This window comes from Grampus griseus (assembly GCF_964374135.1).
Source record: "Grampus griseus genome assembly, chromosome: 7".
NCBI lineage: Eukaryota > Metazoa > Chordata > Mammalia > Artiodactyla > Delphinidae > Grampus > Grampus griseus.
Genome location: NC_139001.1, coordinates 93,763,144 through 93,787,144, shown reverse-complemented (window position 1 = coordinate 93,787,144; position 24,001 = coordinate 93,763,144). Strand labels below are relative to the sequence as shown.

Genomic DNA, 24,001 nt, shown 5'->3' with positions numbered 1-24,001 from the left:
TCATTTAAAGAGTTTAGTTAGCATATATGTTGGTACTGCATAGGTTACTGCCCATTTACCTGTGCTACTCAAACTAAGGGAGGAGAGTCATGATATAAGTAATATAAAGTGGTATTTGATCCAAAAATGTTTACTCTTGGGTCATTTGCCAGCCTCTGCTTAGCTGGATTCTCTCTTGGCTGATTACTGGGAACCTAGTGATTTAGCCTAGGGGCAGTCCAGGCTCCCTTTAGCAAAAGGGAGGTGGAGATCAATGGAATTTATATTGAGAATCCACCATGATTGAGAAATGAATATATAATATAATCTCTTTTGTAAGGCATGAAATACTACATGCTAGCTACTTCCTAGGGTGAATTTCTAGGCTTTAAATTTTTTTCAAGTTTCTGTTAGCTTGAGAGCTATCACTAGTTTGCTGTTACTGTTGGTGAATTATGGACTAGGGGGATAAAATAAATTTTGATCTTTTAATTTTATTTGGTCCATCTCAGTTGCCTTATCTATAGAAACCTAGTTTTGATTTATCAATGTGGCTAAAATATAGAAAAAGTATAAAATATGAATATCTGAAGCAATTTTACTAAGCTGTTTTTCCCATTACTTTATTTGATAGATTAGCAAGTGGACCCCCAGATCTAAGATGTTGTTTACTGCATCAGAAACTACAGGTAAAGATTTCCCAGTGACAGTATATAAATGTGGTCTTGGTTCAATCGGAGCTTATTCTGATATTAAATGTGATAATGGATTATAGGCTATTCTCATTGTGGTGCTGTAGGTTACTTAAGTCATTGTCATTCACAACAAGGTCCAGGGAAAGGGTGGAGAATGAAAATAAAATATTCAAGTAGTGGATAGATTTTTATTTTACTGTAACTGTCACTGACGGAACGGCTATTTCCTCAGTCCTTGTCCTCCCCGAGGAAAAACTTCAGTCGAGAGACATAGAGCAGTTTTAAGCAGCAGAAGTTTTATTAAGCAAAGCGGAAGTACACTCCTGAGAAAGGATGAGAGCGGGCTGTCTGGAAACCAGAAGCCATCCTGTAGTGGGGATAGGGTTGGTTTTCAGGCAGAAAGTCCCTTCGTGTGTCATTTGACTGACAAGTTGATTGACAGCTTTAGGTTACGTAACTTTTCTCCTTGTGCGCAGGCGCTTAACGCATAAGCACCCAAGTGAAGCCTGTGGGCGTGTGGGGAAAACTGTAGTGCTCATTTATTACAAATACGGCAAAATGAGCCCTGGGTTACTTTGAATCACCTTTTAGGTCTTGGTGCTCCTGCGCCAACCTATGCTGGTGGGTTTTATCTAGGTTGGTTGTAATAAGGCTGGAAACTTAGCAGTCCTTGACCACAAAAGGGAGGATCTCTGGGCATGTTCTGATCACCGGTGTCCAGGTTGGGGAGAGAAGGATGACCCTGTCCAGAATGGGGCAGGGACCTGCTTATGTCTGACTAACTGCCTGACAATTCAAATATGAATGTTTTTTCAGATGTTAAATTGTTGTATTGAACGAAAGAAGGCACGTGATGAGGGGAGAAAGACAAGTCCTTCAGATAATGTAACTAATACATATTCAGGGGATGCTGGAAAATCTGGAGACCAGCTGGGGCCAGACAATCTAAAAGATATGGATAAGGAAAAGGGAGAGGTGGGAAAATCATGGGATTCTTGGAGTGACAGCGAGGAAGAATTTTTTGAATGCCTAAGTGATACTGAAGAACTTAAGGGAAATGGACAAGAGAGTGGCAAGAAAGGAGGACCTAAGGAGATGGCAAGTTTAAAGCCAGAAGGACGACTCCATCAGCATGGGAAACTTAATCTGCTACATAATGGAGAACCTCTATATATTCCAGTGACCCAGGTAGGACATGGACTGGTTCTTTAAGTTTTATTTTTTGTTGGTTATATAACTTCATCCTAGTAAGAAATAATTGCTTTGGGTAGAGGCAATTCTTTAAACAGTTCTATGTTCAGAGATCTATAAATTTGACTTTTGGGGCTTTTAGGTCTACTATTTGTACAACTGAGAAATGTTTTGAAGTTTCAGTAGATAGTAGCTCATCATGTATAAGGTGATCTATTAGTTCATCTTAAACTTAGTGGTGGGTACTCAGATGTTTAAAAAAACAAAATCCAAAAATATTGGAAGAACAAAAGTAAAAATTCTTTAATTATATAATTAGTTTTTATCTATTCTAATATGCAGTTTGAATCCATTTTATACCATTAGGAAGTAGAATAGCAACAACTCAAAACCTAAGGAAGAGCAATAGTTTTTGTTGGGTTTTTTTGCATAGGTAATAAGTGAATACATTTTATTGTGAAAAACTCAACCTAGAAAAAGTAAAAGCCACCACCCACTAATTCCAATTCTAATCTGTAGAAGTAACCACTATTATTGGTTTGGGTTATAATTTCTTACACCTGTTTCTGTGCTTTGATGTATGTATGTGTATGCATATGATACATAGTTTTGTGGATTTTTAAAAATGTGTGCATTGGTGTGTAGTTTTTTAACTTAATGTGTCTTGAAGATCTCTTCATGTCATTACATGTGGATCTACTTCATCTCTTTAACTGCTGTGTAATATTCCATGGCATGGAAGAGTGATAAGCTTATTGAACCATTACCCTCTTAATGTACAATGTTATTTGCAGCTTATTGCTATTACAGTGCTACAGTAATGTAGCAGATTCTTGTAGTTTTTCATATATTATCTGTTCACATATGAGTGTTTCTCTAAGGAAGAAATGAGAAATGGAATTTCTAGAAAATCATATATATAAGCTATAAAATTCCTCTTCAAAAGGGCTGCACCTATTTTATACCCTGTCATTGATGAATATAGGAGTAAGGGAATAACATTCTCTCCCCAACTTCCCTTTTACACTTTCTTCCTCCATAAATATGTAATGAGTGTCTAATATATGCCAACCACTGTCCTAGGCCTTAGGATTTTAGTAGCAAACTATATAGTAAGGTTCTTGCACTCACGTTACTTGTATTCATATTTAATTTAATTTTTTTAATTGACATTACCAGTCAAAAAAATTTTTGCCAATACGATGGGCAAAAGTGGTATCTCAGTGTTCTAGATTGTAGTTCCCTGATTTTTGATGAACCTAAGTATCTTTTAATATGTTTATGCCATCCTTTCCTGTGAATTGCATTCCATTTTTCTTTTAGGTTGCTGTCCTATTCTTATTGATTTATATGAGTCCTTCATATATTAGATATAAATCCTCTATTATATACATTGTGTATGTTTTCTCCTAGTTATTTTTAAAACATTTGTTTACTTATCTATTGAGTTAATTATAACTAAATAAAGTGCACAAATCTTAAGTGTACAGCTTGGTGAGTTTTTTCGTATTTAAAAACCCATGTAAAACTAATAGAATGTTATATGTCAATTATATCTCAATAAAAAAATTAACTCAGAAAAATAAAAAATAAAAACTCATGTAACTACCACCCATATCAAGATATAGAAAATTCTCAATATCCTAGAACAGCAATAATCAGTAGAACTTTCTGTGAAGATGGACACGTATATTTTCTGTGTTCTCTAGTACTATAGCCATTATCTGTATGTAGCTATTGAGTGCTTGAAATGTGGCTAGTGCAACTAAGGAACTGAATTTTTAATTTAATCTTTTAAAATTTAAATAGGCAGATGTATTGAGTACTCCCCTCCAGGTAATTCTGTTTTCTAACTTAGCATAGGTTAGTTTTGTCAATTTTTGGATATCATAAATGTAATCATACTTTGCTTGCTCTTTTGTATATGAATGGAATTATGTACTCTTGTGTTGTGCTTTTTTATTTAACAACCGTCTGTGAGATTCATCTATGTCATTATATGAATCAGTATTTATGCATATTGTATTACTTTATAGTATTCTGTTACATGAATGTGCCACTCAATTCTTATATTGCTTATCCATTCACTTGCTGATGCAATTTGAGTTGTTTACAGTTTGAGCTATTATAAACAAATGAAAATTCTTATGTGTCTTTTGGTGAACATACTCATTTTCTTTTGGATATATTCTTTTTTTTTTTTTTTTTTAATTTTATTTATTTATTTATTTTTGCTGTGTTGGGTCTTCGTTTCTGTGCGCGGGCTTTCTCTAGTTGCGGGGGCCATTCTTTATCGCGGTGCGGAGGCCTCTCACTATCGCGGCCTCTCTAGTTGCGGAGCACAGGCTCCAGACGCGCAGGCTCAGTAGTTGTGGCTCACGGGCCTAGTTGCTCCGCAGCATGTGGGATCTTCCCAGACCAGGGCTCGAACCCGTGTCCCCTGCATTAGCAGGCAGATTCTCAACCACTGCGCCACCAGGGAAGCCCTGGATATATTCTTAAGAGTAGAATTGTTGGGCCCTGTGGTAGCAATATGTTTGAGCTTTAGTAGATATTGCTAAACAGTCTCCCAAAGTGGTTGAACTAATTTACATTCCCTCCAACAATGCATAATAATTGTGGTTTATTCCACATAATCTCTTACATTTGGTGTGTCAGGGGTCCCAACACCACTCCCAGGTTTGGTGATTTGCTTGGAGGACTCACAGGACTCAGTATATAGTCATGCTCACAGCTGTAACTTAATAGAGCAAAGGGACACAAAGTGAAAGGAAATGGCACATGGGACAAAGTTCAGAGGATATCAAGCACAAGCTTCCAAGAGGCTCCTCGCAGTAGTCACACAAGATGCACTTAACTCCACAACTGATCGTGACCACATGTGAAATGTTATCTACTAGGGAAACTTGTCAGAGGCTCATTGCTCAGGGTTTTTTTTTTACTGGGGCCTGGTCACAAAGCACCCTCTGCCTAGCATGTGCCAAAATTCCAGACTCCCAGAAGGAAAGCAGGTATTCAGCATAAACCATATTGTTTGCACAAAGAGTTTACACATAGTGAACCATTTTTATCAGTTTGGAGTATGGTGCGACTCTGCCAGGATCCAGGTTCCCAGAAGCCAGCTGAGGGCCAACTTTGCAAACAGGCCTTTCTGAAGATAATAGTCTAAGGCCTGCTATGTTAACTCTTCTCTGCACACTTGATAATTTCAATCATTTTAATTTTTGCCTTTCTGAGGGGTATGTAGTAGTATCTCATGTTTTCACATTTCCCTGATGAATAATGACACTGAACACATTTTCATATATTTATTGCCCACTTGGATATTTTCTTGGTCAAGTGCCTGTTCAAGACCTTTACCTATTTTTTCAAAATTAGTCGTCTTTTTCCCTATTGCTTTGTAGGAATTCTTCATATATTCTGGATATGAGTTCTGAGGTGTATATATCTGTATCTGTCTGTCTGTCTGTCTATAACAAATAATTTCTCCTAGTTGGTGGCTTGCCTGTTCACTTTCTTAATGATGCCTTTTGTTGAATAGGCATTTTTAACTTTAATAAGGTCTGATCTACCAATATTTTTCTTATGTGGATACTGCTTTTGTCTCCTGTTAAGAAATTAACTACCCCAAGGTCCTGGAGATACTCTCTTGTGTTTTCTTCTGGAAGCTTTATGGTTTTACCTATCACATTTATGTTTTTGATCCACCTCAAATTGACTGTGTTTGGTGTGTGGAAGAGATTAAGATTCTCTTTTTTCTGTAAGGGTGTACAGTTGTGTTCCAACACCATTATTCAGAAGACCTGCCTTTTCCCACGGAGTGGCAGTGACATCTTTGTTGTAAATCAAGTGATTGTATGTGTGTTGGTCTCTTTCTGGACTATTTATTCTGTTAGTCTCTTTGTTTATCCTTGTGCCAGTAATGTACTGTCCTTATTACTATAGTTTTATAAAAATCTTTCTATCTTGTAGTTTAAATCTTCTAACTTTGTTCTTCAAGATTATCTTGACTCTTCTTTTCCTTTTTATGTAAATTTGGGAAACTGTTTGTCAGTTTCCACACATAAAATAATCCTGCTGGGATTTTAATTCATATTGTATCAAATTAGATTTAGAATTAGCATTGCATTGCATTGGAGAGAATTGATATCTTAACAATATTGAGTCTCGTGACCATGAAATGTCTTTCATTTTATTGAATGTTCCCTTTACTTTCCCTTATCAGTGTTTTTTAGTTTTTAATGTAGAGGTTTTGCATATCTTTTATTAAATTTATGTCAAAATATAATATTTGTAATTTTTCAAATATTGTAAATGGTATTTTTAAATTTCATTTAAAAACATTTTCCCTGATATGTAGAAATAGTTTATTATTGTATATTGACCTTGAATCTAACAACCTTATTACATTCACTTATTGTTTCTAGTATATTTGGAGTTTTCTATACACACAGTCATGTTATCTGTTAATAGACAATTTGAATTTTGATTTTCTGGCCTGTACATTTTTTAATTCTTCTTCATTTCCTATTGTACTGGCTAGGACCTCAGGTACAGTGTTGAACAGTGGACATCCTCCTCTTGTTCCCAGTCTCAGAAGGAAAGCATGTGATAATCTTTGAGTGTATCTGGTGTAGGTATCATTTATCATATGAAGGAAATTTTCTCCTATCCCTAGTTTCTGAGAGTTTTTTTCATGATCAGGTATTGTATTTTATCAAATGTTTGTCTTGCATATTGAGGTAATCATAAGATAATTGTGAGTTCTAAATGAAATAGTGAGTTTTAAATATGATAAGTGAATGATACCATGTCTAGTCCAAAATAAGTACTCAATTTTTGGCTATTCTTTTTTTTTTAAAATTGGAGTAAAATTGCTTTACAATGTTGTGTTAGTTTCTGCTGTACAATGAAGTGAATCAGCTATATGTATACCTATATCCCCTCCCTCTTGGACCTCCCTCCCACCCCTCAACCCATCCCACCCATCTAGGCCATCACAGAGCACCAAGCTGAGCTCCCTGTGCTGTACCAGGTTCCCACTAGCTAGCTATTTTACACATGGTAGTGTATATATGTCAAACCTAGTCTCCCAATTTTGTCCCACCCTCCCCTTCCCCCCAACCCCCCCGCCGTGTCCACATGTCTGTTCTCTACATCTACGAATAGGTTCATCTGTACTGTTTTTCTAGATTCCACATATATGCGTTAATATATGGTATTTCTGGCTTACTTCACTCTGTATGACAGACTCTAGGCTATTATTCTTTTTTTTTTTAGGCTATTATTCTTTTGAGGACTTTTTCTTATATAAGACCTAAGAGGCTAGTATCGCTTCTCAGGCTGCAAGGATTGACTTAAAGGTTTTTTAACCAGTTTTCATATTTTGAGATGGGTTGATCAGTTGTAATAATTGTGCAGTGGGATGTTGGAATGATTGCTTGATAATTTTAAACATGGATTCTCTTAACTTTTTTTCCCATGCTTACATTGTTTCTTTGCCAGGTGGCTGTCATTTATGACATTAGTTTTGTTTGTTTGACAGGCCTTATCTTTTTGCTTCTTTATATTATTTTAAAAGTAATTATATTTTAGATACTTCATCACTAACTGTTAGTACTAGGACAGACTATTCTAATGCTAGAAACCAAGTGTATATTTTTTCAAATTTTGTTGGGGTGCATGCAGTTGGTATTGAGGTCTTGTGGCATAGACTGGGATGTTGGAATCTAGCGGAGCTAGATTTGTAGCCTGGCACCACCCTTATTTTTAGCTAGTATTGCTAGTAGAGGCTATGTTTCCTTTCTGAGCCTTGTTTTTCTCTCTTAAAAAAAAGTTTGCATTTTCTAGAATTTTATATAAATTTTATGTAATTACAGTATGGTTTTTGTGTGTGTGAATTCTTTTAGCATAATTATTTTGAGATTCATATATGTTGTTGTGTGTATCAGTAGTTCATTCATTTTTATTGCTTAGTAGTGTTCCTCAGCATGGATATAGCACAGTTCATCTATTCACTTTTTGATAGACTTTCCAAAAATGGGCATAAGGAAGCTTTTTATCTTGATTGTAGTGACTGCTTCATGGGTATGTAGTTAACAAATGTACCCTTTAAATTACTGTATGTTGATTATACTTCAAAAAATACTGTTTAAAAATTTGTCATATGATCAGTGGTTGACAAGAAGAAAAAAATGAAAGTATTTCTGTCTTGTTCTAATGTATCTTCAGTTTGAAAACCCTGCCTATTTATTTATTTAATAAACAAATATTAAATACTTTAAAAGCCAATAATAGTTTGTATTACTTTGGGTTGTTCAGGGTTAAATTACACATCATATTTACAGATAATTGGCATGTAAGTGTTCAGTGAAGTTTAATATTTTATGTGCTTTCTTTTTCCAAGTTTTAATTAACAGTACTCCCTATTTTTAATGAACTTGTTGCATATATGTTGGTTTGATTGGGTTAATGAAGAATCAGAGGAAGTTGTTCTGGAAGCTCAAGCTTTATTTTTCTTCAGAATGCTATATCTTCCTCATTTATTTCAGATGCTTTAGTTTCCACATTCAAATTTGTAATCCAAGTCTGGAATAATTTAAACTTACTTTTCTCTCAACATGCATCTTATGTATTTAGAAATTAATTTTTGTCTTACCTTTAGGTAAATCGGGGCAAATTTTTAATCTGTTTTACTTTCTTTAAAGTTAATCTTATTTGAATTATAACCATTGTATATGTACGTATAGAAAATGTTTGGAATTCAAAATGATCCCAGTTGAAACCATTATAATTTCAGACTTTAGAAATTAGCTTAAAATGTGCTGTTAATCCATTGCCATTTCACCAAAAAGAAAAAGTAAATAATAAGACTGTATATAGGTCCTACTTCTAAGAATTTAAATATACTCCCTTATTCCTTTCATGTAGACTTAGGTCAACCTAAAATTTATGGCTAGGAAAGGCTTAAAAATTTTTCTCAGCATTTTAGAGCAGGGGCTAGAAGAGAAATTTGTAGAGAATCTGTTAAAGCAGGAGTTCTTAGGTAGTGGATTAGATCCAAACTAATAGTTCTCAAAGCCAGCGTTAGATAGATGTCCTAGATTCTCCCTTCAGTTTGCCACTTGAGAGTTTGCCACTTCGATGATGTTGGGCAAGATGCTGTCTCTGCATTCGGTTTCACCACATGTAAAATGCACTGATGACTTCTCAGTGATTAGCGATGAGATCATGTGTATGAGAAAGCTTTGGGCATATTCAGAAATGGTACATATAAGAATGTGTGGCCCTCATGCTCTTTGCTGCTTGTATTCCTCTTGATCAAGTTTTTCACTTACAGTTGGCCAGAGTTCCCAGGTGGGAGGGGTAGTCAGTATCCTTTCAGTATCTCCTCCCTTCCCTCAGGAGGCTAAAGGACAATGAAAAGGAGTTCCTTTTTAATGGAAATAATGAGGGCCTCTGCTCCTGAGTATACTGCTTCATTGGAGATTCATGTTATTTTTGAATCTGAGGAATTTTGATATCATAGGGAAAGTAGAGTAAAAAACTTAAAATACAGCCTAAGTATTTTGTCTCTAATTGCAAGTGTTTATTGAGCTTGTGCCAGGATCTATTCTTCACAACAGTGAGTCACATAAAGCTGGAGTAATTGCCCAAGGTTATACAGCTGGGATTCAAATACAGGCATGTTGTTTCTAGAGCCCAAACTCTTAACCGGTCTGTCATACTGTCTTACCAATTATTATTCAACCCCAAGTATCAGGGTGAGACTTTGAAAGTGATGCATGTTCACTGTAGAGAAAGCAAAACAAAAGCTCGTATTTCCATAATCCAGAGGTAAACTGTTAAAGTAGTTCCTCCCCATTTTTTCCTATATCAAACCATTTCCGTTATTGTACATTCAGATTCTTTCCAATTTTCACACTGTTATAGATAATACTACAGTGATATTTCTAGAAGTGGAATTCTTGGGTCAGAGGGCATGATCATAAATGCTTGCCATGTATTGATTTCCAGATTGTTGTCTGGGAAGATTTATATTCTCTCCAGCACTGTTTGTAAGTGCCCTTGTAGGTTTGTTTCAAAAATGAGAATGATATAAGAAAAAAGTTACTTTCTTTTGTTTGTTGCTGTGTTTTGAATGCCATACCTTTACCATGCTTCTATTTTATTTCTGACAGATATCTGCAAAAATTATTTATCTCTGTGGAAGTGGTTCTCAACTGGGGAGTGTGTTTTGCCTCCCAGGGGTATTTGGCAAGGTCTGGAAACATTTTTGATTGTCATGAGGTGGAGTGGTACTACAGGCAGTAGTGGGCAGAGGCCAGAGATATGCTGCTAAACATCCTACAATGCATAGAACAGGCACCACGACAGTATCCAGTCTAAACTGTCAGTAGTACTGAGGCTAAGAAAACTTGCTTTTATAGTAAGCTCCTGAAATCTAGAAGGAATCTATTTATTGACAAGACACTTACTTCTGCTAGGTCTTATCCTATTTAGGAATAAAGGAGTTCATGTTTTTCTGGCTTTAACAACAAAGCAGGCAAGATTTGTTTGGTTAGTCTCTGGGTTGTTGAGTTCTTCATATTTCAAATATAAAATCTAATGGAATCAATTCTCAGAGAACTTTCCTAAGCCCCCCTGAACAGTTTTGAAATGTTTTCTGTCTCTCTCTTAATGATTCTACAGTTGTATTTTCCTTTAGATTTGCCTTAGCTGCTGTTTTATTTGGGGTTACCATTAAAATATATAATGTCTCTGATTCCCCAAAGTAAAAAACAACTTCTTGTGGGAATTGGTAATTTGAATGTGTTTGGAACATAAACTCAAAGCTACTCCTCCAACATAAAATATAGTTATTTGGGGTTCAATTCTTTTCAGTTTTCTTCTCTTACTAGGTATAATAAAAACCTTGTTGCAACTAATAATGGCATTCATAAAAATATCTTAGGACTTCATTTCTTTATCATTAATAGGCAGGAAGATGTTCAGTGCATCCAGTTCCTCTCTTAGCTATGGTCAAGGAAACATGAAAATCTTATCTGTTGGCTGGCGGGGCGGGGTGGGGGGCAGTGCACTGACAGTCATACTTACTCTTCTTGTTACTTTTTCATGTAGGTTCCAGAAAACTTGCAAATTTCTCTGAATTCTTTTAAATACATATCTTGTGACTGCTATAGCTGAAATAATTGTTGTCTTTGTTCTATTTTTATAGTTCTGCTTTCTCTAAAAAAAGCTATTCACGAGCTTTGTCCTTTTGTGCTTCGCAGGAACCAGCACCTATGACAGAAGATCTGCTAGAAGAGCAGTCGGAGGTTCTAGCTAAATTGGGTACATCGGCAGAAGGGGCTCACCTCCGAGCACGCATGCAGAGTGCCTGTCTGCTCTCAGATATGGAGTCTTTTAAGGTGGGTCACGTTATCAGAGCTCGGGAGTCTATTTTGAGCTATTCTGGGATGAAGCTGTGAAAGTCACTCTGTAAAGTGGTGTAAAGGCCTGCATGTCTTTTTTTTTTATTAAATGTTTAAATTTCATTCGTAGTTACAACACCCTACCTCCATCCCCTAAAGGTCATAGTCAAACTTGCTTCTTGAGTTTAAAAAAGAAAAGAACAATCTTTTTTAAAAAAATGATTCTATATTTTTAAAATAAATTTATTTTATTTATTTTTGGCTGCATTGGTTGGGTCTTCGTTGCTACACGTGGGCTTTCTCTGGTTGCTGTGAGCGGGGGCTACTCTTTGATGTGGTGCATGGGCTTCTCATTGCGGTGGCTTCTCTTGTGGCAGAGCACGGGCTCTAGGCATGTGGGCTTTAGTAGTTGTGGCGTGCGGGCTCTAGAGCGCAGGCTCAGTAGTTGTGGTGCCCGGGCTTAGTTGCTCTGCAGCATGTGGGATCTTCCCAGACCAGGGCTCAAACCTGTGTCCCCTGCATTGGCAGGCGGATTCTTAACCACTGCATCACCAGGGAAGTCTGAAAAGAATAATCTTTGAATAATGGTTGGAAGTTGAGAACTGAATCATTTCTATATGAGGATTGGGAAGTTTTCTTCCTTTAGGTATGTTCAGTCAATTTAATGCAAGGTTTTTAGAAATCCTTAGGATTTAACATAGGCTGCTTCATTCAGCAAACCTTTGGTTACCTGCTTTGTGACAGACACTGTGATTAGGTAATTAAGAAGTACAGTGTTTATCCTCAGTTACAGTCTATTGAGGTTGTGGGAGGAGATATGTAAATAATTACTATGTGATGAGTTCTCTTAGGAGAGCAAGGTCAAAAAGGTGACTGACTGTACTGAGTGGAGGTCATGGAAAATTTTTCAGAAGCATCACAGTTTAGGATGAACAGGCATTTGCTACCTGGAGAAGAATATTTTAGGCTTAGATACAGGCCTGTATCTAGAACACAAAGGATTCAGAGAATGGTTACACTTAGCTTATTAATTTAAAAACCAAGTGATGAAGAAAGTCTTTCTGGATCATTTATTTTTGAAAGCAGAGGCAAATCCATGTACATTAAAAAAAAAAAATGGGTAGCTCAGTGGGTCACAGGGCTTCCTTTTCCTATTATTGATACTCTGAACTGTCTCCCATGCCCAGACTTTCTTCCTTAACCTACTGCTACCTGTGATGGCCTCCATTTTTTCATTCCACAGCTCCTACTCAGTCCTGTTTTTGTGCTAGGTAGGCCAGCCTGAGTTTGATATTTCAACATAAACACCCCGTGAAAACCTATGCTACTTTCATCTTCCCTGCTAGCAGAGAGTGACAATAAGAGGGAGTCTTTTTATTCCCTGCTTGTTTCCCCCATCTTTCCTAAAAGAAGAAATCTTCAGTAAACTTCTCAAGAGCTGCATGTTTTCCATAGAGATTAGAAAGATACAGAAAATCTTTGAGTTCTATTCCGCTGTGAGGCAAGAAAAAGAGATGTGTTTTAAAGCAGATAGTTGGTACAGTGGATAAAGAGAAGCCAATTGGCTCTCAGGGTATGTGTTAAATCAAAAAGTTAGAGGAGGGAATTGGCTTAGGGTGTGTGTGCACAGTAGGAAGTACTGGCCTCCATAGCAGCTATTTTTTTTACCTGACCTTTAGCTGCCTTCATATTCATCTGTCCCTCTTCTGCTGCAGTGTCCTTGTAGAAGCATGTACAGGAGGAAATTCCAAATTGGAGCTGTAAAAGCTTTTCCCCATAGAAACCTTTGCTCCTCAAGGTGCTATATAATTCCTTTAACACGGTGCTTCAGCAAAACTGTGGTTCGTTAGACTCTTTTGGACTAACCTGGGTAATGTAAAAATCTCTTCAATAACATTGTTTTAACCAGAAAATAGATTATATGACAAATAACCAACTTACACATCTGCCCATATGTGGGAATCAGATAATATATTTAAGGAAATACGTAGTCATGCTAAAATAGGTATGGTTGCCTTTCCCTTTTTGTATAGGGATGACTTGGTATTAGGGGCCATGGGAGAGTCCCCAGAGCTTTGCATAAATGCTGATAGGTACATGAGGCACCTACACTGCACAGTTCCAGAAGGACAGGGCCTGTTCTCGAGCATGCCCTTGGAGTATATACCTGTAAGAGTAGAAGGAAGATCAGCCATAGCTGAAGTGAGTCTTGAGCCTCTCCTAGTAGCGCTATGTTCTGTCTGGTATAATAAAGACAACCAGAAGGAAGAATTCTGGTGTGAACTGTCTTTCTTTAACCCATTCTGTAGTACAAGAGTTCAGTCTTGTTTTCTTTTTCAGGTTCATTCTCTTCGCTCAAGGCCTATCTCTCTAGTTTCCTGAGATGTTTTCATGAGGGTGTGGTGTTGCCTGGTTAATATCCAGTCTTAGTACATGAATCCTGAATCATGCAGTAATCTTGACCCATTGCAGTTCACAGCAGTTTTTTGTTGCTGTGATGCCATAGCCCTTAGAAGTTTATGTTGTTGGCTGTCAGTTAAGAACCCTCCTAATTTCTTATCCCTTTGGGGATTTCCTAATATTGGTGGGGATGATTATACTGGCAGCCAGTAAGCTCAATAAGGAGAAGTTGGTAGTTTTGCTCTTCACATTTAAGACTAACCATTCTCATCATGTTGGTTTTCATTTTGGTGTGAGGTTAATTTAATTTAAAAAGAAAGAAAATGACCATAATGCTTAACACTTTTTAGTAATGCTTACATCACTTACTGTTTCAGGCAATTAAATATAGTACTCATAGCAGGATGAATATGTTGTGGTAGAGAATTATAACCAAAAAGGTATGTGTTTAACATGTGTACACATACCTTTTGAATATTAAGGGGATGATATATATGCCCATCCTTAATACTCTACTAATATATTACTGGGCACTGGCAAAAAGACCTCCATGCCTTACCACTAACACTGTAAAAGCCTCTCCCTTTTTTTTCAGGCTTAAATGTAGAAGTACTTAAAGGATTTTGGCATGCATCATTGTTAATTCTATGGAATTATCCACTAAATAAAACTTTAATTAGTTTGGTTTCAGAAGCCTGAAAAACAGTGATTTTAATTCAAATTCCTTAGTGGCACAAAAGCACATTTTAATTCCAATTCCTTAATGGCACAAAAGCAGTTTATGTAATGGTAACTTGTTATATAAAGCATGAGAATTTGATGGTTGAATAGAACATTTTTGAGGTTAGCTGATATTTATTGCAGTATCAGTATTGACTTATCGAGGAAAAAAAGAGCAGAACTTTTCCATCATTGGGTTATTATTCTGATCATATTGTGTATTATTTAATTTACTTGACTTGAGCTTATTGATACTTTTCTAAGTATTGAGTAGTTATTATACTATAATTTTAAATTAACTTATATAACTTATAGTCTGAGATTTATTTTCACTTTACATCAAATTTTTATTTCCAAATTCATCAAATGAAAACGTTTTCTTTTTCTTTAAAATGGGGGCAGCAAAAATAAAGTACTTTTGGTGCTTTAACATCTGATCTGATTTAAAGGTGACATTGTAACTCAAGTCACATACTAGATTTTGTAAAGATTGGTCTTTTTGTGAAAGTGAAAGTATGATTTTTGAAAACAGGTTTATCAATAACTGTTGATTTTTATTTGATTCTGCTGAATTTTTTGTCTGTTTTAGGCAGCTAATCCAGGTTGTTTTCTGGAAGATTTTGTGAGGTGGTACTCACCCCGGGATTACATTGAAGAGGAAGTGATTGATGAAAAGGGCAACATGGTTCTGAAAGGAGAACTGAGCGCCCGAATGAAGATTCCAAGCAATATGTGGGTAGAAGCCTGGGAAACAGCTAAGCCAATCCCCGCTAGAAGGCAAAGGAGACTCTTTGATGATACACGGGAAGCAGAAAAGGTAACTGATGTTTGAGTATACTGCTAATTGTTGTTCTAGTATTTTAAAATCTATGATAGATATGAAAGCTTTGGACATACTTGAGAAGCAAAGCATTGAAATGTAATGAACCTTTTACATATTGAATATTCACATTTAAGATTTTAGAACTGGTTACAGGTAGTCCAAAGGATAAGACATGCATATTTTACATAGAATGTTTACCATTGGACCATCTCACAGCATATGTCAAAAGCCTTAAAAATGATCATGTCTTTTGACTTAGCAGTTCTACTGCCAAAAAAAAGTATTAAAGGAATAATGAGAGATACATAAAGATCAGTGTTCAAGAATGATGTTCAAAAAGTTTCATAGTGAAAAAGTAGATACAGCCAACATTTCCAAAAATAAGGCTTTGTTTAATAAATTATGATATATCATTTAGTAGACTACTTTGCAATTATTAAAAAAACATTGGAGTTCTGGAGAATATTGGCAGCCACCTGATATCAAGTTGTCCCACATACCCTTCCACCCACCCAACTCCCAAAAAACCCCATGAAATTAAGTAGAGTACAGAAATCCATGCTGTCAGCATTACTACAGTTAGAGACTACAGTGATCTTTGAATTAACTAAGTAAGTAGAGAAATAAGCCAGATTCCAGTGGATTTCCCACCGTTGTAAGCCTGTGGGTGTAGAGAGTATGGACAGGGAGTCTTAAGAAGAAATGCTGAGGGATACAGAAGACTTAAATGCAGCCCAGTCACTCCAGAAAGACTGCTCCTAACACTAAGTGTCAAAATACTCAACACAGGTAGGGCTTGAGAGTTAACAGCACTGGCTACAGGGAAGTGGCTTGACAGTAAGCAGGACCAGAAGTGGACATTCAGAGAGACTCTGCCTTAGGAAGAACCAGGTAGATAAGTAGGAATGATATACCCCTTAGAGATAAAGCATTGATGGGAATGAAGGAAACAAGGGGAAGATTAAAGATTCTGTAGGAATGAAAGAGAAATAAGACATATCAACCTCCCTCATCTCCCGCCATCCATTAAAGAAATTATGCAGAAGAGGGCACTTTTGAACTGTGACATGACCAATAATAGTAAAGAGCAGACCACATCTATATAAAACTACTATAAAAAACAGAAAGCACAAATTGGATCATTTCAGCTAATAAAAACATTTCCCAGAAAACTGACCACAAAGCAGAAGAAAATTGTAACATAACAGTCCATACGGAGTCAAATATTCTCAAACAAGCATGGGGGATATGAAAAATCACGTTTAATTAGAAATACTAAAAACAAGAGCACAAATGAATCCAAAACCCCACAGAGAAATGAAACTACTGTTGATTTAACTCAGGATAGAAGTATAAGAAAAAGACAACCATATCAAAAACAAAGACTAAATTACATGGCACCCACAGAAGAATAGGTTCATATTTAAATTTAATAAAAGGCATTGAGGAAAAGCAGCAAAACAGCCAAGAGAAAGAAAATGAGATAAAGGAGTAAAGGGACTGGGGAGAAAATAGTAAAAATGAAAGATAGGAAAAGTAGGAATAATACTCATTTTATCAGAGTCCTTGAAGCAGAAAAATCAAAGCACTAGAACAGAACTAATACTTAAAACTGCAATTTAAGAAAAACTTTCTGGTTATGAAAGAAAACCCAAATTTACACATTGAAAGGGCTCACTGGGTACAGGGGAAAGTTGACTAGGAGTAGTGAACTCCAAATTATGTCACTGTAATACTACTAGACCTTAAATATTTAAAAAACAAAAATAAGAAACTCAGACCCTGCAGGCAAAAACATGAAAATAATTTACAAGGGAAAGAGAACGAGAGAGTTGTCAGATTTCTCAACAGCAGGGCAGTGTGGAGCAGTTTTCAAGAAGTATAAGGAAAAAATACACACTAACGATTTTACATTCCACCAAGATGTCCAGGTAGTGAAGGCTATAAAAAATGTTTTCTCTGAGTTTTTGCCCAAATAACTGTATACGTGTGCCCTTCCTGAGGAGTCCACTACAGCTGCCCCAGTCCAATAGAACTTCCTGCAGTGTTCAGAATGGTTATAGCTATGCTGTCCAAAATGGTAGCCCCTGGCCATATGTGGCTTTAATGAGCACTTGAAATGTGGCTTGTATAACATAGGAACTGGATTTCTAAATGGCTGCATTTGGCTAGTGGCTGCCTTATTGAACAATATAGTATAGGAGGATGAACTTAACCAAGAGATGACTAGGGAAATTTTGGCAAAGGGCTTATGGGTGAGCATTTCATTTATTTAATTTTAGAGCTAAGACTAAAACTAGATGGGGACATGGGTAGAAGAAGAATATGTAAAAACTGTATATTAGGGCAAAGTAGAGAGAATGCAGCTATAAAAGTTGGGATGGAAAAAGAGAGAAGGAGGAAAGTAGAATGAAATCATTGACTGTTACATAGATAATAAGTGGTAAGCAAAGGATACCATTTAAAATTATCAGACCAGTTCATAAAATAGATAAAGATATAAGTGAATTAAGGGCAGCATAAAAGGTATTAATACAAGGTTATATACTAGAATAAAAATATAAACCTTCTTAAGTACAATGGAAAAATTATTCAAAAGCAAAGAACACACACCAAATAGAGTAACACACATAATAAAAATCATATCACATGCAGAGTAATTACAGTATAAGATAGTCATATAAAACCCAACTCTGCTGTCAACAAGGCATTCTGTTATTCTTTTTATGAAGTAACTATAACAATGTACCTAAACCTGTAGCCTTCAGAAAGGCTACAAAGTAAACAGTGGACAGAGATTTACCAGGTAAATGAAAACATTAAGAAAGCAGGAGTTTTAATCCTAATGCCAAACAAAATAGAATTGAAGCAGAAAAGCATTAAATGAGATACACAAGGATGCTTTATAGTCTAAAAGTGATATTTCACAATGAGGATATATAGTTGTTAATGTTTATGTACTAGATAACACAGTAACCATTTGTATAAAACAGAAACCATGGGAGATGCAAAAAGAAATAGATCAAAACACACTAATAACAGGACTTTTAACACACTCAATACAAGACAGGTAAACAAAACTAAGAAAAGATCTAAACAAGATAATAAGGTTGATCTTTTAGATGTATCTCAAACACTATACCTTGATAATAGAAACTGTACTTTCTTTTCAAGCACACATGGAACATTCACAAAAACTGATAGTAGGGACTTCCCTGGTGGCGCAGTGGTTAAGAATCCACTTGCCAATGCAAGGGACACAGGTTCAAGCCCTGGTCTGGGAAGATACCACATGCCGTGGAGCAACTAAGCCCGTGCGCCACAACTACTGAGCCTGAGCTCTAGAGCCCACGAGCCACAACTACTGAGCCCGTGGGCCACAACAACTGAAGCCCACGCACCTAGAGCCCATGCTCCGCTACAAGAGAAGCCACCTCAGTGAGAAGCCTATGTACCACAACAAAGAGTAGCCCCTGCTCACTGCAACTAGAGAAAGCCCGTGCACAGCAACGAAGACCCAATGCAGCCCCCCCAAGAAAGAAAAAGAAATTTATATAAAGAAACAAAAACAAAAAACTGATAGTATGTTAGGGCACAAAGAAAACATCAGTGGGTTTCATAGTGGCAATACGACCAATACTCTGATCTCTGCAATAAAACTAGTAATTAAAAATTTAAAACCCTAGGCCTTCCAACTGGAAATTTAAACAGCACTTAGGTGAAAGGGGAAATACAAAGAGGAACTATAGAATTCCTGAAAAATAATGATGATGCAAATACTGCCTAACAGAGCCTATAGGATATATTTAAGAAGCGATCAAAGGAAAATCCATAGCCCTAAATACCTACATCAAGAAAAAGCAAAAGAGGTGGTGCAGTGGTTAAGAATCCGCCTGCTGGTGCAGGGGACACGGGTTCAATCTCTGGTCCGGGAAGATCCCACGTGCTGCGGAGCAACTAAGTCTGCGCCACAACTACTGAGCCTGCGCTCTAGAGCCCGCGAGCCACAATTACTGAAGCCCGTGCACCTAGAGCCTGTGCTCCGCAACAAGAGAAGCCACCACAATGAGAAGCCTGTACGCTGCAACTAGAGAAAGCCCACGCACAGCAACGAAGACCCAATGTAGCCAAAAATAAATAATAAAATAAATTTATTAAAAAAATTATTTAAAAAAGCAAAAGAATGAAAATTATTGGATTAATAAATTCCTAACTCAAAAACCTAGAAAAAGAACAACAAAGTAAAACCAGATGAAAATTAAGGGCAGTCATAAAGATAAAATGCAGATAACAGTGAGGTAGAGAACAGAAAAACAGATCAAATTAATCTGGTTTAAAAAAAAATCAAAGTAGATAAGCCGTTAGCTACCTTAATCACAAAAGAAAGGGAAAAAAGCACGCATATGCAAAATAAATGATGAAAAGGGCAAATGACTATTGATTCAGAGGAAGTATTTTTTTAAACATACTGAAAATTTGAAAACTGAGATGAAATGGATGATTTTTTAGGAAAATGCAGTGTACCAAAACTGACCCCAGTAAAGACAAAGTATATATAAACAGACCAGTTTCCAAAGAAGAAATAGAGACAGTTATCAAGGAATAACCCTGTAAAAAAGCACCAGGCCTAGATGGTTTCACAGGGGAATAGAGAGACCATGTAGTTCCACTGCTGCACAAATTGTTTCAATGCATAGTAATTGAAGGAAATTTTCCAGAGTCTTTTTATGAAGTAACTATAACAATGTACCTAAATCTGATAGAGACAGCATACAAAAAAAAAGTTACAGACCAGTAATAAGAAATTGAATGCAAAAATGCTAAGTGAACAGACTCTATTATCACTTTAAGAAAGTAACACATGTTGATTGAATGCAAGGGTGATTATTTGGAACTCTATTTATACAGTATAATTGACTGGATTAACAAGTCTAAGAAAATTGTATCATTATGAAGCAGAGGCATAGGAGCTAAAAAGAAAAAAACTTTGCAGATTATGTGGCAGTATACTGGAAAAAATCTAAAGAATCATTGTTAAAACTAATTCAAGCAAAAGAATTCAGCAAGGTAGCAGGATATAAAGTTAATATACAACTAGTAGCACTCATGTACACAAATAATAGCTATTCTGAAGATGTAAATGTCATTATCTTTTCACTATAAGAAGAAAAAAAGCCATTAAAATACTTGGGAATAAACTTTAACAAGAAATCCTTGAAATCTGAATAAAGAAAACAAAACGCTCCTGAAAAACACAGTTGAACAAATAGAAAGATAACCCTTGTTCCTGGTTAGGAAGTCTCAATATCATTAAGGTCAGTTCTACCTAAATCAATTTATAAATTTAGTGCAATCCCAATAAAAACACTAAAAGGCTTTATTATGGAGCCAGACAAGTTGGTACTAAAGTTCATATGGAGAAATAAAAATGCAAGTTAGGACTCAGGGGTTTGGAGAGTAGACGTTAATGGATTTCTTTTTGGGGTGCTGAAAATGTTATAAAATTGATTGTGGTTTTTGGTTGTACAACTCTGTAAATATACCTAAAACCACTGAATTGTACACTTTAAGTGGGTGAATTGTTGTTTAAAAAGCACATGCAGGAATAGCTAAGAACAGGTTGAAAAGAAAGAGCTATGGGGGAAGGGAGGGAAAGGGTGGCAACTAACCCAACCAGATTTTAAAGCACAGTACAAAGCCTCACTATTTAAATAATGTGATACTGGCGCATAAATAGCTCAGTGAAACAGAATGGAAAAGTCCATAACTACATGTGGAAATCTAGTATATGATGAAGATGGCATCTCAATCACTGGGGTATAGATGGCCTTTTTAATAAATGGTCTTGAGATAACAATAACCTTTTGGAAAAAGATAAATTAGTTCTCTCTCATATACCATAGACAAGAATGGACTGAAGATGAAGCTGTAGGAGCACTAGAAGAAAACATGGGTGAATTCCTCTGTAACCTGAATTTAGAGAAAGGAGTCAAAACCGAGATGCAGTTAAAAATATGATTGATAGAATTTGTTTAAAAAAAAAAACTCTTGCATGACAAAAAGAAAAGTAAATTCAAAAGACAAATGATAAACTGAGAGAAATATTTGTAAACTGGGAGAATATGTATTGCAGATAAAGGGCCAAATACTATAGAAAAATGGTCAGGAGATATGAGTAGAGAACTCACCATGAAAAGGATAATTACCCTTAAACCTATCAAAAGATGTTCAACTTCATTCATGATAAGAGAAATGCAAATTAAAACTGTACTGAGATAACCATTTCTCACAATCAGATTGGCAAAAATTCAAAAGCTTGATAAATAGTGAGACCATGAGGCACCAGGCCCTCTCATACAGTACTGGTAAGAGGCTAGATGGTCCAAGCCCCTGTGGAGGGGAATTTGGCAGTATTTAACAAAATTTACATATGCATTTACCCTTTAACCTAGAAGCAATCCCATTTCTAGGAATTTACCCTAATATTTTCAACAGAACAAAAATACAGATGCATTAAGTTATTCATTGCTGCATTACTTGTAATTACAAAATACTGGAAACTATCTACATGCCCAAACTTAGGAGCTTTGTGGAATAAACTGTGGTTCATCTACATAACTGAGTACTATGTAGCGGTTTAAAAAAAAAAGAAAAAAGGAGAAAAACCTTTATTAACTGATAGAAATCAGCTTCTAGGATATGTTTTTAAGAGAGAAGTATTAAAAGTGTATAAAAGTAAAGTATAAAAGAGTATCAAGGAGTATAGTAAAGAAAAGTATAAACGAGTATAAAAATAAAGTATAAGAGTATAGCTTCATTTTGTGTTTAAAAAAACGGGGGCGTCAATTAAGAAAACATATCTATTTATGTTTACAAAAAGACACTCAGTAAGGATAAACCAGAAAACACTGAAATTAGTTACCCAGAAGGTTTGGAGGGGGAGGGAAAGATAGAGTGGGAGGAATATGGGGGGCAGGGGTTACACTTAGAAAAGAGTGTGCTTTCTGTATACATTTGACTCTGGAAAAATGTCATGGTCTACATTCAAAACTTAAATCAAGAAGAATAGAAAGAGGGGAAATAACCTAAGACTGAAAGCAAGCTGAGATAAACTAGCTGTATTTCAAACAAATAACATCTACACTGAAAGGGGGATGGAGTGGGAGGAAGAAATCTAATTCAGGTAATTAATGGACAAAAGATATGTTTGACTGTATACCCTCAGGTGTGGTGGGTGGCGGGAGACCACAGGAAACAAATCTTAAACTCGTACTTTCTAGGTTTGTTTTTATAGTGATATGGGTAAGCAATTCTGAAACTTGTAGATGGATTATTGTTTGAGCAAATGAGTAATTTGGTATTGTTGGGAGCCAGAATTCTCATTGTGGAAGTGAGATGCAAACGTGGAATTGAGGAAGGCAAAGAAGACCCAGTGGCAGTGATTGGAATTGGAGGTATTGGTATGGACTCATAGGTTTCTAAAATACGGATAGGTATGTGGGTATGTACATATGTATATATATAAGCATACATTTCCTAGCTCACTTCTGTAGGGATCTAGAAGCAGTGACATCCTGGTAGCAGTGAGCACATATATTTTGATTTCTGGAACATTCCTTACTAAAAGGAACCATGCTTTCTTCAGAGAAATGGCTGATTTCAGGATTGGGGCAGGGAAGGTGTAAGATGTATGGAAGATCATGTGTTGCCAGAAAATAAGGAAGTGTTTTTTAAAAAGATGGCAGCATTTCATAAGTAGCTAGGTTGAAGGGGCTCTTACTGGCCAAATCTGGACAATTTGAGTGCCAGATAAGGACAGTAATGAATTATAAACCATTGGATAGAAATCATAACCCATGGGTCCACATTGATAATATGTAGATAAAGAAATGGGAGAGAAGGGAGGGCATTTCAGCACAAAGATGAATGATAAATATAGAGGATACGTTGGAGTTGGAAACTTCATTTTACAACCATATTTATAGTAACTGGTTCAGGTAAGAATCATCAATAGATATTAAGTCTAGGTGGAAATCTGGGTAAAGAGTGTCATACTTGCATGGTTTTAAAGTGGCTCTTGACAGATTATACTTCTGAATTGCAAGGGAATAAATAATAAGTATGCACTGGAGAAATGGGACAGTACCTTGACTGAATGATCAAAATGAATATCACCAATAAGGGGCAGATTGTCTGCATTGAGATGTGATAATCTGAAGAGTCCAACATCACTTATGTACTGTTTGGTCCAAGAGTGCATAATCTGCATCTAATAATGAGGAAACATTAGAGAAACCCCAAATGAGAAACACTGTGTTTTAAAAAGAGCTAAAAAAAAAAAAAAAAAACACACAACTGTGGGAGAAGATTAAAGAAACACAGGAACCAACTGAAAGATTACCCAATGGCCAACACTGGAACAATTTGTGCAATAATAAATAAAACAGTATTGGATTATAATCAAAATATAAATATCCTTGAGTCTATAGTGATAAAAATAAATCATGGAATAAATTGGAGAGGAGAGACAAATATCCCATGCATAAGAACTCTAAATCTACTCTGCCATCAAGGAAATGGAGCATATCTCTGCACTCCATAAGTGTGGGCTGTGCACGGTGACTTCCTTCTATAGTACAGTGTGCAGCGTAGGGGAAATGAGTAGCTGTACAGTGCAGAAACCTGACAAACACCACCTTAGCCAGGTGAGCAAGGGTGACAACAGGGATAATAAGTCACATCTTGATATGATATGATGAAAATGGCACTCTACCTCTTTG

At 36.2% G+C, this 24,001-nt stretch overlaps 1 protein-coding gene across 3 annotated transcripts in view; it reads left to right on the top strand.

Annotated features, from left to right (window-relative positions):
• Positions 1-24,001, top strand: part of RAB3GAP1 (RAB3 GTPase activating protein catalytic subunit 1) — a 125,326-nt gene that overhangs the window by 90,716 nt on the left and 10,609 nt on the right. For all 3 annotated transcript variants that reach the window (XM_082659047.1, XM_082659046.1, XM_082659045.1), the window contains 4 exons: positions 614-668; positions 1,491-1,862; positions 11,138-11,275; positions 14,988-15,215. In XM_082659047.1, the coding sequence (XP_082515173.1) occupies positions 614-668; positions 1,491-1,862; positions 11,138-11,275; positions 14,988-15,215 (793 nt within the window). The remainder of the gene's footprint in view (positions 1-613; positions 669-1,490; positions 1,863-11,137; positions 11,276-14,987; positions 15,216-24,001) is intronic.